The sequence below is a fragment of the Anomaloglossus baeobatrachus genome, chromosome 2 (assembly GCF_048569485.1).
Source record: "Anomaloglossus baeobatrachus isolate aAnoBae1 chromosome 2, aAnoBae1.hap1, whole genome shotgun sequence".
Taxonomy (NCBI): domain Eukaryota; kingdom Metazoa; phylum Chordata; class Amphibia; order Anura; family Aromobatidae; genus Anomaloglossus; species Anomaloglossus baeobatrachus.
In genome coordinates, this window is record NC_134354.1 from 135512503 (window position 1) to 135527386 (window position 14884).

The window sequence follows — 14884 nt, forward strand, 5'->3', positions numbered from 1 at the left end:
CCTGGTACATCTGGCCCTCATCCTGCTATATATGGCCCCATCCTGGTACATATGGCCCTCATCCTGAGCTCATCCTGGTATATATGGTCCCATGCTAGTACATATGGCCCTCATCTTGGGCCCATCCTGGTCTATATGGCCCCATCCTGGTACATCTGGCCCTCATCATCGGCTCATCCTGGTATATTTTGCCTCATTCTGGTGCATAAAGGTCCTCATCCGATGGGTCTCTGTGCCAGAATGCATGTCAGCTGGTTGAGCACCTTGGCAGTCGCATGACCTGTGGCCATTGTTGGTACACCACTGCGTTCATCATGAGGTACAAACCATTACTCAGCCTTAAAAATAGAAAGACCAGATTAAACTTTGCCAAAAAAATCTCAAGAAGCCAGCCCAGTTTTGGAGAAGCATTCTTTGGAAAGATGAAACTAACATCAATCTGTACCAGAATGAAATTATGTAAAAGGACCGGAATGGCTCATGATCCAAAGTATACCACATTCTCTATAAAATATGGGGGTGGCAGTGTAATGGCATGGGCATGCATGGTTTCCAATGGCACTAGGTTACTAGTGTTTTTTGATTATGTGACTGAAGACAGACAACCGGATGAATTCTGAAGTGTGCAAAGCTATACTTCTGGTCATATTTAAACAAATACACTAAGGTAGGTTGATTTGATGGCGCTTCATAGTACAGGTGGACAATGCCTTAAAAAAAAACTCCTGGGTTGATTTTGCAGTATGTGTTGGTGAAAGAAGTGGAATATACTGCAATGGTCAAGTAAATCACCAGATTTCAACCCCATAGAATATGTATTTTACATGCTTATGACAAAACGAAGGACAGAGAGACTCACAAACAAGTAACAACTGAAGTGAACGGCAGTGAAGGCCTGGCAAAACATCACAATGAAGCAGCACTTGGTGACGTCCATGAAGTGGCGTACCGCCAATTGTGACAGCTACACGGCTGCCATGGGGCCTGTGAGTCATGGGGGCCTTGTCCTGAAGCCTGCCAGGAGGTTAATGTGCTCATGTGACAACAACAGGGCCATTTTATTGAAGACTGCAACCAGATCGATCTGCACAAGCGCTGCCCAGTTTTTGATGGCAGTCAACACGATCTCGAGCATGGCGGCTTAATGGATGAACGATCTGTTGGAATTTTAATCTTGTGCAAGCCTAGATAGGTCCACCAAGGTCTTCTCTGCTTTTGTTTTGATCATATTAAGCCATCGGGTTGCTGGTCTACCTTTTCGCCTTGTTCTTTCTATTCTTCTGACCATGATGTCCCTCCAGTGACTGTTCTCTTCGTATGATTTGTCCAATGTAGGCAAGTCGTAGCTTGATGATTTTTCCTTCAAGTGACATGTCTGGCTTGATTTGTTCCAGAATTGATTTGTTTGTACTTCTTGCTATGCACGGTTTTCATAAAATCCTTGTCTTGCAATAAATTTTTAAAGAATCGATTCTTCTTTTGTCCTGAGTCTTTACTGTCAAGGTTTCACATCTGTATCTTACCACAGAAAAGACCAAACTATGTAACAGCCGTGTCTTCGTTGCCAATGAAATGTTCCTTGTTTTGAAGACCTTTTCAAGTGCCTTCACTGTTGATTTGCTAATAGCTATTACCCAATTGATTTCCGGTGTCGTCAGTGCATCTTGAGTGATCATTAATGATAAGCAAGCATGCTCACCACTGCATGATACTTGATCGAGCATTGTGGTGCTCGGGTACACTCAGTGCTTGACTGAGTATCACGGGGTGTGTCATTCGTGAACGATCTGACACAAAGATCTTGCTCCCTTTAGTGAATAATGGGAACTGGCACTCCAGTGAGAGCAGCTTTCAGTCTCAGAATGGCTCTTACTGGGGGTAAAGACAATGTGTTTGGATGCTGTGTTAAAAAAACAACAAAAAACAACCCGAACACCTTCCCACAGAAATGCTCTGTGTATGGCTTGGCTGTATGTGGGCTGCGAGCCGAACTGTCCAATCATTGACTTACATTATAGTCTCTACTTGAGTCGAGCCCGTCAGAGCATCTGCCCTGCTTGACTTGAGTAAAGAGCACTCGAGTACTTTTGTGCTCGCTCATCATTAATTCTAAAATATACAAAATACTTAATAAAAACATTTAAGTATGTTCATATGTTATGCTATGTTCACATTTATACAGTGCTCTATACTGAGCACTCTCCGTATCTAATTCCCCAAAAACGGAAACACTTTGGACTCTGCTTAAACGTCAATCATGCTTAATTCACCTCCATTCACTCTCAACAATACTGCCGTAGATAGCAGAGCTGTGCACTCGACTTGTCACCAGCAATCCCATGCTCGACATTGCTCCACTCACATTTTTCTGGGAATAGGTAGGGGTCCCAGTGATCAGACACTTATTTCCGATCTCATTGATAGAGGATGATTCAGTCTAAACCTGGCACAGTGCCTTTAAACTATATATTTTTTTTGTAGTAATTGCATTTTAACATTGGTTGTGTATTGTGTATTTATTGGTTCACCCAAAAAGTCCAATTACATTGCAGTCTTTACGGATTCAGTAATAGGTAACACGTTGCTCTATGAGGGTTATTGGTGAATGTACTCGTATAGCTGTACAGAACTATTAGTAGTGGTAGCAGTAATCTTTCTCTATGGTAGTATTCTTGTGTGTACAAAAGTACAGGCGTGTCCACAATTAATTTTTCTTGTTAAAATATTTGTTATACAATTTGTCAAAATAACAATTTGGTACTGTCTACTACCATATAGTAAAAAGGACACAAATAAATAAGCTTTTTATCATTAGGATATATGGATGACGGATGGCCATCAGACGGTAACCATCAAGCTTCTTAAACATCTCTCGTCATCCAGCTCAGGATATGTTTAGAGTAGAGACAAGTTATGGTAAGATATCAATGAAACTACAGGCCGACAATGTAAAATTTGGCCTCGTTGCATCAGCCAAGCTGAAATGGAAAAGTTCCACAGTGGGGGAGGGGTGTCTGGAGGGAGCCATTTCTTCCTCTCCTCAAGTACTTCCACTCACAGGGCCTCGTGTTCCTCATATCCTCTTTTTTTGGGTGTCATGTAATTTCTTCAAAATGTGCACTTTGTATAGATGACAAAAATAGTAATGCTGCCCTCAGTTTCCATTGTGGTTTTTATTTAGAGGCAGAGCTTTTAATGCATTACTGAAATGGTAAGTGAAAATAGACGATGAGAGGAATAAAAACATTGTCCTGCTGTGATGGTATTATAGAGTGCTGGATACCATGTTAGTTACCGTATATATTGCAACATATAGCCCTATTTTTGAGAAGAAGCAAAAACCTCACTCTAGTCTAAACCATTAAAATGCCATGATGGTGGTGGAGAGTCACTCAAAAATAGTCAATGGCTTGCTGTGTGCGATGTTGGCTACTGTTGGGCAGTATGGTGGGCTCATTTCTCAGGTCACTGTCTGCTGGTGTTACTCTGGTCTAGTGGTGGTCATACACTTTAGATAACTGTACCCAGGTATTCCTCCGACATCCCCAAGCACATGCATGATTTGGTGTGACTATATCAACCCATTATTTATCGCCCGGGAAAGAGGTTAATCTATTTAGTACAGAGCATCATCTGCATGAGGTTGCCTTGTGGTGACAGCTGGCTCACACAATTTGGTCACAAGCAGTACATATAACAATTCACCGAAAAGTACATACCAGTAAATTCTGAAAAAAAACCCAAAACAATTCACCAGAAAAAAAGCCAGCAGACAACACAGATCAAAATGGCAAATGCACTCGCAGGATATGCGTACATTTGCCATTGTGACCTGTGTTGGTTGGCTGGTAGCTTTTTTTCTGGTGAGTTTTTTTTTTCAGTACATATAATAGTAATATACAGTATTAGTGTACATGTGTACATGTCTGCATTAGCAGAGTGCTATTACATATTTAGTGTTTGCTGGCTTTATTCTGCACATTTATGTCATTTTGTTTTGGATAAGCTGATTTACTGCATTGTTAGGCTTCTATTTTTCATTATTATTCCTTTTTGGTATCAGATATATTTTAGTATAACTAGACAGTAGGAGTCCAGTAGCACACTCTCACTCTTTTCTAGGTTCACAATCTAAATTTCCTATCAGTAAGTCTTTGGAGTGTGGGTGGAAACCGCAAGACTGTAGTGCTAACCACTGAGCCACTGTGCCGCCCCAACCATCCTATATACAGGAATATAAGAGAATAAGGGCAAAATGTGACCAATAATTAAGGCATCGACAAGGACTACACCCTATTATTTGATATAGAGACAAGAGGACTATGGGAATAGTAGTCATGAGGTCATGGGATGACCAATTCAAAATGACAACAATTACTGCTTTTTTGCAAAAATATAACAAATATTTTATTAATATAATAAATAGCAAAAAAGTGACATGACACAATAACAACAGCATTAGACAAAAATCAGGCTTCAACAAGGAGATGTCACTGACGCAAAAGGACCAGGAGTCCACCGTTCATTGGGGAAGCAGAGTCACCAAAATAATAGGTGGGATATGGCCAGACAAACAAAAGGATAATGGGCCCAAATAAACACCAATGGTCCGCAATGCGCACACCTATTATAGTGTGCACCAAGAGGGAATAACATACATAGGGGGTCCAATATCCGGAAAGTCGGACCATTTACCACACCGCAATTATAGCAGAGACAAGCATTAGTCAAAAATGCATTATATTAACATAAACAAAGTCCCACGGCCCCCCGAAGAAGACATCGAAACGTGCGCGTCGGGGCACGTTTTACTCGGGTTCTACCTTCCTCATTATGGGTGAGTGCAGCACAGGGACTTTGTTTATGTTAATATGATGCATTTTTGACTAATGCTTGTCTCTGCTATAATTGCGGTGTGGTAAATGGTCCGACTTTCCGGATATTGGACCCCCTATGTATGTTATTCCCTCTTGGTGCACACTATAATAGGTGTGCGCATTGCGGACCATTGGTGTTTATTTGGGCCCATTATCCTTTTGTTTGTCTGGCCATATCCCACCTATTATTTTGGTGACTCTGCTTCCCCAATGAACGGTGGACTCCTGGTCCTTTTGCGTCAGTGACATCTCCTTGTTGAAGCCTGATTTTTGTCTAATGCTGTTGTTATTGTGTCATGTCACTTTTTTGCTATTTATTATATTAATAAAATATTTGTTATATTTTTGCAAAAAAGCAGTAATTGTTGTCATTTTGAATTGGTCATCCCATGACCTCATGACTACTATTCCCATAGTCCTCTTGTCTCTACATCCTATATACAGTTAGGTCCAGAAATATTTGGACAGTGACACAATTTTCGCGAGTTGGGCTCTGCATGCCACCACATTGGATTTGAAATGAAATCTCTACAACAGAATTCAAGTGCAGATTGTAACGTTTAATTTGAAGGTTTGAACAAAAATATCTGATAGAAATTGTAGGAATTGTACACATTTCTTTACAAACACTCCACATTTTAGGAGGTCAAAAGTAATTGGACAAATAAACCAAACTCAAACAAAATATTTTTATTTTCAATATTTTGTTGCGAATCCTTTGGAGGCAATCACTGCCTTAAGTCTGGAACCCATGGACATAAGCAAACGCTGGGTTTCCTCCTTCTTCATGCTTTGCCAGGCCTTTACAGCCGCAGCCTTCAGGTCTTGCTTGTTTGTGGGTCTTTCCATCTTAAGTCTGGATTTGAGCAAGTTAAATGCATGCTCAATTGGGTTAAGATCTGGTGATTGACTTGGCCATTGCAGAATGTTCCACTTTTTTGCACTCATGAACTCCTGGGTAGCTTTGGCTGTATGCTTGGGGTCATTGTCCATCTGTACTATGAAGCGCCGTCCGATCAACTTTGCGGCATTTGGCTGAATCTGGGCTGAAAGTATATCCCGGTACACTTCAGAATTCATCCGGCTACTCTTGTCTGCTGTTATGTCATCAATAAACACAAGTGACCCAGTGCCATTGAAAGCCATGCATGCCCATGCCATCACGTTGCCTCCACCATGTTTTACAGAGGATGCGGTGTGCCTTGGATCATGTGCCGTTCCCTTTCTTCTCCAAACTTTTTTCTTCCCATCATTCTGGTACAGGTTGATCTTTGTCTCATCTGTCCATAGAATACTTTTCCAGAACTGAGCTGGCTTCATGAGGTGTTTTTCAGCAAATTTAACTCTGGCCTGTCTATTTTTGGAATTGATGAATGGTTTGCATTTAGATGTGAACCCTTTGTATTTACTTTCATGGAGTCTTCTCTTTACTGTTGACTTAGAGACAGATACACCTACTTCACTGAGAGTGTTCTGGACTTCAGTTGATGTTGTGAACGGGTTCTTCTTCACCAAAGAAAGTATGCGGCGATCATCCACCACTGTTGTCATCCGTGGACGCCCAGGCCTTTTTGAGTTCCCAAGCTCACCAGTCAATTCCTTTTTTCTCAGAATGTACCCGACTGTTGATTTTGCTACTTTAAGCATGTCTGCTATCTTTCTGATGGATTTTTTCTTTTTTTTCAGCCTGAGGATGTTCTGCTTCACCTCAATTGAGAGTTCCTTAGACCGCATGTTGTCTGGTCACAGCAACAGCTTCCAAATGCAAAACCACACACCTGTAATCAACCCCAGACCTTTTAACTACTTCATTGATTACAGGTGAACGAGGGAGACGCCTTCAGAGTTAATTGCAGCCCTTAGAGTCCCTTGTCCAATTACTTTTGGTCCCTTGAAAAAGAGGAGGCTATGCATTACAGAGCTATGATTCCTAAACCCTTTCTCCGATTTGGATGTGAAAACTCTCATATTGCAGCTGGGAGTGTGCACTTTCAGCCCATATTATATATATAATTGTATTTCTGAACATGTTTTTGTAAACAGCTAAAATAACAAAACTTGCGTCACTGTCCAAATATTTCTGGACCTAACTGTATCTTTAACACTTTTAAAAGGTTTTCCACTACTATCTTAACCGCCCATCTCTTCCTATGAGTTTTAGAATATGTTTCTATCACCTGCCCTGCTTCTGTAAGCCTATGTCTGTGTGGGTCATATAATGTGACTCTGGTTCTACTACTTCCGTTCTGGGGACTTAAATCAGACGAACTGCGCAGCGCACGTCATTGTTGGGGGCAGGGCTACCTATAAGTGATTGACAGCAGTCTGAGCACACATGCTCAGGTCAGACTTCATGTTCGTCTGCCTGGATCCTGCAGATGCTTTGGAGAGCCATTCTTTCAGCTGACAAGTGTTGATCATTAGAAAGCATATTGCAGGGCTTGTCAGCTGAAGTGACGGCACTTCAAGGCTTCAGCAGGACCCAGGAGTGAAGCCTGATCTGAGCTCAGTCATGCGTGGTGCAGACTGACACTGACAAAGCTTTGGAGTGTCGTCCCTTCAAAACATCGGCAGTATCCAGTCTGATCAGAGCATATGTGTGCAGACTGCTGCCAATCACTGAGGTAGCTCTACCCTTCCAATCATCTACTCAGTTCATTTGATTCCGGACCCCAGATCAAAAGTAGTAGCGGCTGCATCACAACATAAGGCTATATGACTGACACAGAGATAGGCTTACAGGAACAGGACAGGTAATAGAAGTATATTAGAAAACAAATTATTAGGAGGAGTTAGGACATATTAAAAGAGGTAAATTAGTAGTGGAAAACCTCTAAGAAAGGTCTCAGGATTTCAATGTTGTGCACACCCTGCTGAAATCTGTATCTCAGCCTATATTTTATGCACACCCTGCTGAAATCTGTATCTCAGCCTATATTTTATGCACACCCTGCTGAAATCTGTATCTCAGCCTATATTTTATGCACACCCTGCTGAAATCTGTGTCTCTGCCCCTATTTTATGCACAACTTGCTGAAATCCGTGTCTCTGCCCCTATTTTATGCACAACCTGCAGGAATCGGTGTCTCTGCCCCTATTTTATGAACACCCTGCTGGAATCTGTGTCTCTGCCCCTTTTTTATGCACAACCTGCTGGAATCTGTATCTCCACCCCTATTTTATGCACACATTGCTGGAATCTGTATCTCAGCCCCTATTTTATGCACACCCTGCTGGAATCTGTATCTCAGCCCCTATTTTATGCACACCCTGCTGGAATCTGTATCTCCACCCCTATTTTATGCACACTTTGCTGGAATCTGTATCTCAGCCCCTATTTTATGAACACCCTGCTGGAATCTGTATCTCAGCCCCTATTTTATGCACACCCTGCTGGAATCTGTATCTCCACCCCTATTTTATGCACACTTTGCTGGAATCTGTATCTCAGCCCCTATTTTATGAACACCCTGCTGGAATCTGTATCTCAGCCCCTATTTTATGCGGCTTCCAAACTGGGAAGCATAAGCTTGGTGACAGAGCCCTTTTTCGATAATTTAAATATTGCTGTGACAAAAAATAGTGTCAAACAGCTTTCCTCTAAAGTAGATTTACATAAGCCGATCAGAAGGGCTCTTCTTACTCTGTATAATATGCTTTGCGTCTTAAAGGGTTGTCCACTACTTGGGCAACCCCTTCTTAAATACGGTAGTCTCCAATTTAAAACAACAAATCCATACACTCATCCCTTGCATTGGTTCACTTCTATGTCGGCGCCGTGTCTCCCATTGTTATGTTGATTGAGTGCTGCAAGCAATTAGTGGCTGTTAATGGGGACTTTACTAACACTTCCCTCTGACAAAACTCGGATGTCCAGGTGAGGCGTGAGTGTTTAGTGGTCACTGACTGACTGCAGCGCTCATGTGATATAACAAGGTCACATGAGCGCCGGGAGTTGCGGCTCCCACATCGCCAGAACGGGGCTGGTGCATAAGGGGAGCATAAGGTTATTTTTTTACTTTACTCAAAGGACTACGGCATTTAAGAAGGGGGTTTCCTAGGGGTAGACAACCATTTTGAGCATATTGGTCTTTTTGAGGTAAGCAGCTGTTTTCCATTATCGACACAGAAAAAGGATACTTGGTTTGGAGGCAGGATCACTTCTCTATAGCACAGTATCTGCTAGACATGACCATTCCTTAAAAGAATGCAAGTGGCTATCCTACTACACAGACAGTTATGTCTCATACAGTGGTAGGACATAATGAGGTTTCTGGGGGCGAGCAGAGCCCCTCAGAGACCCTTTTTGTTTAAACAAGGTAGCAGATCTTGTAACAGGTTCCCATTAAATGTTTACAGAAATTTTGAAAATTACTTCACTAAAAGAGTTGTGTAATTGATTTTCCAGAGATTTCACATGAAGAATCGTAGAGGTTGTAATAAGTATGCAACATTTCTGCAGAATGCATGAATTAGAAAACAAGCAAAAAGTTCTGATTTATGTGCAGATTTCTACATATTATAAAGGGAATTTGTCACCAAATTTTTGCCCCCATCTAGGCGCATTGTAAAATAGAGACAGATACTCTAATTCAAATGATATATCACTTATAGGGATGCTTGCTTAAGTTTTGATAAAAATTACTGTTTTATCAGCAGGAGATAATCAATAGAGGACTAGTAAACCTGCTGCCAGGTAGCCCTCCACATTTATGAGCTCTGTCTAACCATCCCTCATCAGTAGCTTTCTGCCTATGCACAGTGTACACAGAAAGCTACCAATCAGTGGTGTGGCTGCGGTTATACCGAGCTCAGTATTCAGAGAACTGGTAAATTTGCAGTAGTGATTTTATAAAAAAAATGCAGCAAGCAGCTCAGTAAGTGACACATCGCTGGAATCAGGGTCTCTGTCTCTACATTATGCTACTCTCAGATGGGGAAGGAAAAACTTGGTGACAGATTCCCTTTAAATTCCATCTACATGTAATGTATTGTAAATTGAAGCAGGTGCTGCTTCGGTAATTCGGTCATGTCTCCACACCACCTAATGCATTATGTCACATTTGTTGGATGTGACTCGCACAGGCAACTCATTCTAAAAATAGGATTTTGGAGGGCATTTTTCTTCTTTGGATAGGATCACTATTGTATATTGTGTGCCGCTGAAGCATTGGGGAATTTTACCGGGTCAGTATATATCACATTATTATTATTTTTTATTCCACCCCTGCACTATCGCTTTTTTTTTTCTTTTAAATAAAACCCTACACAAACTCTTTAGAGAACAAGAAGTAATGCAGCAGTCACAACATACCTGATATGTCCATGAAATCATCCAGACTAGGCTGCAATGTCGCCAGCTCAGGTTGGATCATATCTGCATTTCCAACGTAATCTGTAAAGGAATTTACAACTAAATAACTACAAATATCTAGAACAGAAACAAAGAAGTAAAATGATGAAAATCTCATTCAGATTTGTGTATTTCATGTCGTTATTCATTCTGTACGTGGAAGATCCTAAATCCAGAGTTAATGTTAGTTTGTGCATCAGGAGTAGAAAACAGGAGCTAGAAAATGGTGACGACCTGAATCACTACGGGGCCGATTCATCAAAGCTTGAAACATGAAAGTGGCATAAAGGCTTAGAAAAGTCGCAACGTTTTTGCGCAACGTGGGTTTGAGCAAAAAAATTTGTGACTTTTGATGCTTTCATGCCACTTTGGATCAGCTCAGACGAAATGTGGTCTGGACAGGGAATTGCTAAACACCCCGTCAAATTCATCAAATCTGTTGGTATTTTCCATGCCAGAAATCCTACTCCAGTCTCTAACACAGGCACACACCACTTACTAGAGGCACCAAATTCATTAAATGTTGTTCATATCTTAAAGGGGTTGCCCACTACTAGGACAATCCCTTCTGATTCCACTTGTTTCCCCCAGTTAATATAAAACACCCTGTACTCACCTCTCGTTCTGGAACCGTTCAAGCACTGTAGGTAACTGCGGGTTGGAGGTCACATGACATTGTGGCATCACGGGAACCCTGGTCCAATCACCACCAGCCTTTCTGTCCACGCCTTTCGACCAAATGAGAAATCAATAGGAAGTGAGCAGCAGCCGCAGCGACACTTCCTCTAGATGAAGTAATTTGGTCTGAAGGCAGGAGAAAGAAGTCAGTGGTGATTGGACGCAGGACTTGCGTGACGCCACAATGTCACGTGAGCCCCAAATCGTGATTACTGACAGCGCTGGAATGGCATCAGCACGGGAGGTGAATACAGGGTCTTTTACTTTAACTGGGGGTAACAAGCTGGAATAGAATAGTATGATTAAGGCTATGTGCGCAAGTGTGCGCTCTGCACCGCACCTAAAAGGTGCGCTTCAGAGCGCAGCTGAAAAGCTCCGTTCTGAAGCGCATGGTGCCGGCAGAGAACGTGCGCTCTGCATGCAGCTCCTGCCATAGACAGAGCAGGGGCTGCCGGCAAAGCGCACGGAAGAAGTGACATGTCACTTCTTAGAACGCGCGCTTCGGGCAGCAGCCGAAGCGCTGCGCTCTAAGACGCCACGTGCGCACGGCCCCTGCACAATCTCCATAGATTATGCAGGGGACGCAGGACGCATGCAGTTACGCTGCGCTACAAAGCGCAGCGTAACTGCATGTAATTACGCAACGTGCGCACATAGCTTAAGAGTGCAGTAGACACTCCAAAAGCATGAGATACCAGATGCCTTTTTCAGATTAATTTTTAGCATGATATGTTAAATAAACTATTGGATTTTATTTAGTCCGGAAGCAGGCTTTTCTTTTTCCCTTTGAGGCATTTTACCTGTTGATTGGACAGGTGGCCGGCATGTGGACTTAATATGGCAGACCTTCAGGAATCCAAGTTGTAAGCGGTATACCTCCTCTAATTTTGGCAAATAAAGTAGCATATATTTCATATCATGGGTGTGCCATATTTCCTTTCCTTATAGCTTTTCTCTTCTAAAAGGTTGTGAAATATGAATCATATGCAAGAAGAATAGACTTGAAAATAATTCTAAAATCAATTTTTACTTTTCTTGGGCCACAAAAACGGTCTAGAACTTAAACAGAATTTTTACGTAACCCTAAACTGCTGAAGATAATTAAAATTTCTCCCTCAAAACAAATCCTGATAAACCCAGATCAATGAAATAATACTAAAAAAAGTTATAACTGCTAAAATACAGAAATGCACAATAAATTACTTTTCATTTAGGCAGGACCAGATCTTTAACGGGTTACACAAGTATAGTGTGGAGAAAATGAAACATCCAAAAACCACACATACAAAACAGTACATACCGAAGTCTGGATATTGATATGAAGGGGGCATGTTCTGAGTGGTGGTGAACAGTGTGTCCGAGATATCCGTTAAGAAGTAATCCAAGTCATACAGCATATCATCCTCTTTTCCACGTCCTTCTTCAATACGCGGACACCCAGCAAACATCTCCCCCCCTCTCCATGGAGGAGCGCCATCCTGATACAAAACATTACAACATTCTTTTTGTTACATTTTTGCAGCACTGGATTTTTTTTGTTCAGTTTAAACATATTTTACGCAATTTCCTTCCCATTACTGTGTCAGATAAGTTTCATGTTAATATGGATATGATATTATGTATCATCCCACTTCTAAATATTAGAACCATCTGGGTGTACACGATTAAGGGCTCATTCAGACGTCAGTGATTTTCTCATACAGAAGGTTGGTCTGAGTTTCATCAGCGATTTGGATCAGGTTTTCATCAGTTATTTCACTGTTTAGAATAAGAAAGATTCTCCACCTTCTTCTATCTATCAGTCCGTGAAAAGAGAAAGACACAGGAAGAAAGTAGTTTTTGTATCTTCACCTTTGAAAGTGAGAGATATGGACACACTATTATTTGTGTTTGCATCACTAACGGAGGGAGACCTGGACCGACTGATGGTAGAATCCAACCTTTGATCAGTAAACCTTTACATATTGGTGGTTTTCCAATAGCCTGTTTACACAGGCAGAACCCAAAAAATTATGGCACAGAGTGAACTGTAACAGCTCAGTGCACATAGCCAGTCATTGTTCTGGGCAGTACGAATCCTGTTTCAACACACAGTACCCAGTAAACGATGCCACAGAGTGAACTGTAACAGCTCAGTGCACATAGGCAGCCATTTTTTTGGGCAGTGAGGGTCCTGTTTACACAGGACAATGGACCACTAAGAATGAGGATATGTTGTGATGCGCAAAAAATCATTTCATCCGATGAACGAGCGTTTTGCAGCCTGTTTACATAACAGATTATCTTGAAAAAAATGTTCTTAAATAGTATCATTCACAATTATCTTTCAGTGTAGCTGCAACTTACAGGGGTTGTTCAGTCTTAAGTTATTCATGACCTATCCTTAGGATAGATATCAATATCAGATCAGTGTTGGTTCGATACTCACTCAGGCTCGGACTGGCCCACAGGGGAACAGGTGAATACCCCGGTAGACCTCCCTGCATTAGTAAGCCACTTGGCCCCCAACAAGAGAAGTAGTTGGCCCAATACATTTGATTCACTCAGTATGGACAAAAACAGCATAAGATCATTAGTTCAACAAACTAGCCAGATTATTATATAGAATCATAGGTGAATATGTGAAAGAAGGTAATGTTATACTTGCATGAAGCTGTACACTGGGCATCCAGAGTCAAAGTTACTGGCGGACCCTTGCCACTTTAGTCTGGCACTGCCAACACTGATCAGCTGTTTTCAGGTCTGGGGCTGGCCAAATATATACAGTTAATGGAGAAGCCCGAAACAGCACGACCCCTTACACTGTGTAATCATCTTTGCCAAGCACTGCAGTGCAGCTCTGAAACTGATAACAGCTGTCCATTGGTGGTTCCGGGTGCCAGATCCAAACCCAACTGATATAGATGACTTATCCTTAGGATATGTATCATTATCATAAGGTCAGAGAACCCCTTTAAGGCAATGTTATTTTAATTTATGGGGAGACAGTACTTTGTAAGCCCGTATGATGTGCAGGGAGAGTCAAGGAAGACGTAATTTTGGTGTTTACATAACTTACAGGGAGAGAAATGGAACCACTACTTTCTACAACAATAATAAAAGACAGGTAGGCAGTACTATCTGTGCCCAAATTGCTTACAGGGCAATACATTGTTCCAAGTTACATTTCTTGTAACAGTAACTAACTCCTATTACTTCAGCACTGACAATGCATTTGTGCCCATGAAATGATGCTGCTGGTCTAGACAGATCTGATAAAAACCCCTTTAATGTACACATATCCTTATTAACAATGCCAACCTGTTGTTCTTCCGATAACTTCCCGTCCTGGTGCAGCTTCCTGAGCTGTGAATGTCAAGAATGAGCAAATCAGTTTAGTGCAGACACTGAATGACACCCCATACTCTGTATCGCCCAGGTAAATTAGGTTTTTAATATAACAGAGTTTATTTTAAAGTTCAAAAACATCATCATAAAATGGTTCATGTAATCGTCCAACTAGAAAACCTGCTTCACCACACGGGTAATGGCAAAGAACAAGTTCCCATAATTCAGTCTGTCACTACTAACAAATCTAATGAATGAATGGACTTAATCACATGACTATTATCAGCTCATTATCACATTCATGTAGTCACTTTCAAAACGACATGATTGTAGTTCTTTGGAGTGCCACCCAGTGGTCAAACAATATGATTACATAGCGTAAAACTGAGTAACACAATACTTGGGGGCAGGAAGGTGGTTACATCATCACTGTTGTGTCAACAAAATTTGCATAAATCAAGAGTTCAAATATAAGAAACGCCGGAAAATATATTATCAGAGAAATCTGCCTCATTGGTCACTTGAGCCACTTCTTCTCCATAGTTCGTATTTGAAAATGAGAAATTAGACTATGAGCCCCAGTGCGGGCAGGGACTAGTGTGAATAGGGACATCTTCTGTTCATGGCTTTGGGATGTGGGATATATTAA

At 41.5% G+C, this 14884-nt stretch overlaps 1 protein-coding gene across 3 annotated transcripts in view; it reads right to left on the reverse strand.

The window, feature by feature from the left end:
* MLXIPL (MLX interacting protein like) overlaps positions 1-14884 on the reverse strand; it is a 138997-nt gene that overhangs the window by 64217 nt on the left and 59896 nt on the right. For all 3 annotated transcript variants that reach the window (XM_075333292.1, XM_075333291.1, XM_075333293.1), the window contains exons 5-7: positions 14209-14253; positions 12209-12386; positions 10192-10272 (exon numbers count right to left, since the gene is read on the reverse strand). In XM_075333292.1, coding sequence (XP_075189407.1) covers positions 10192-10272; positions 12209-12386; positions 14209-14253 — 304 coding nt within the window. The remainder of the gene's footprint in view (positions 1-10191; positions 10273-12208; positions 12387-14208; positions 14254-14884) is intronic.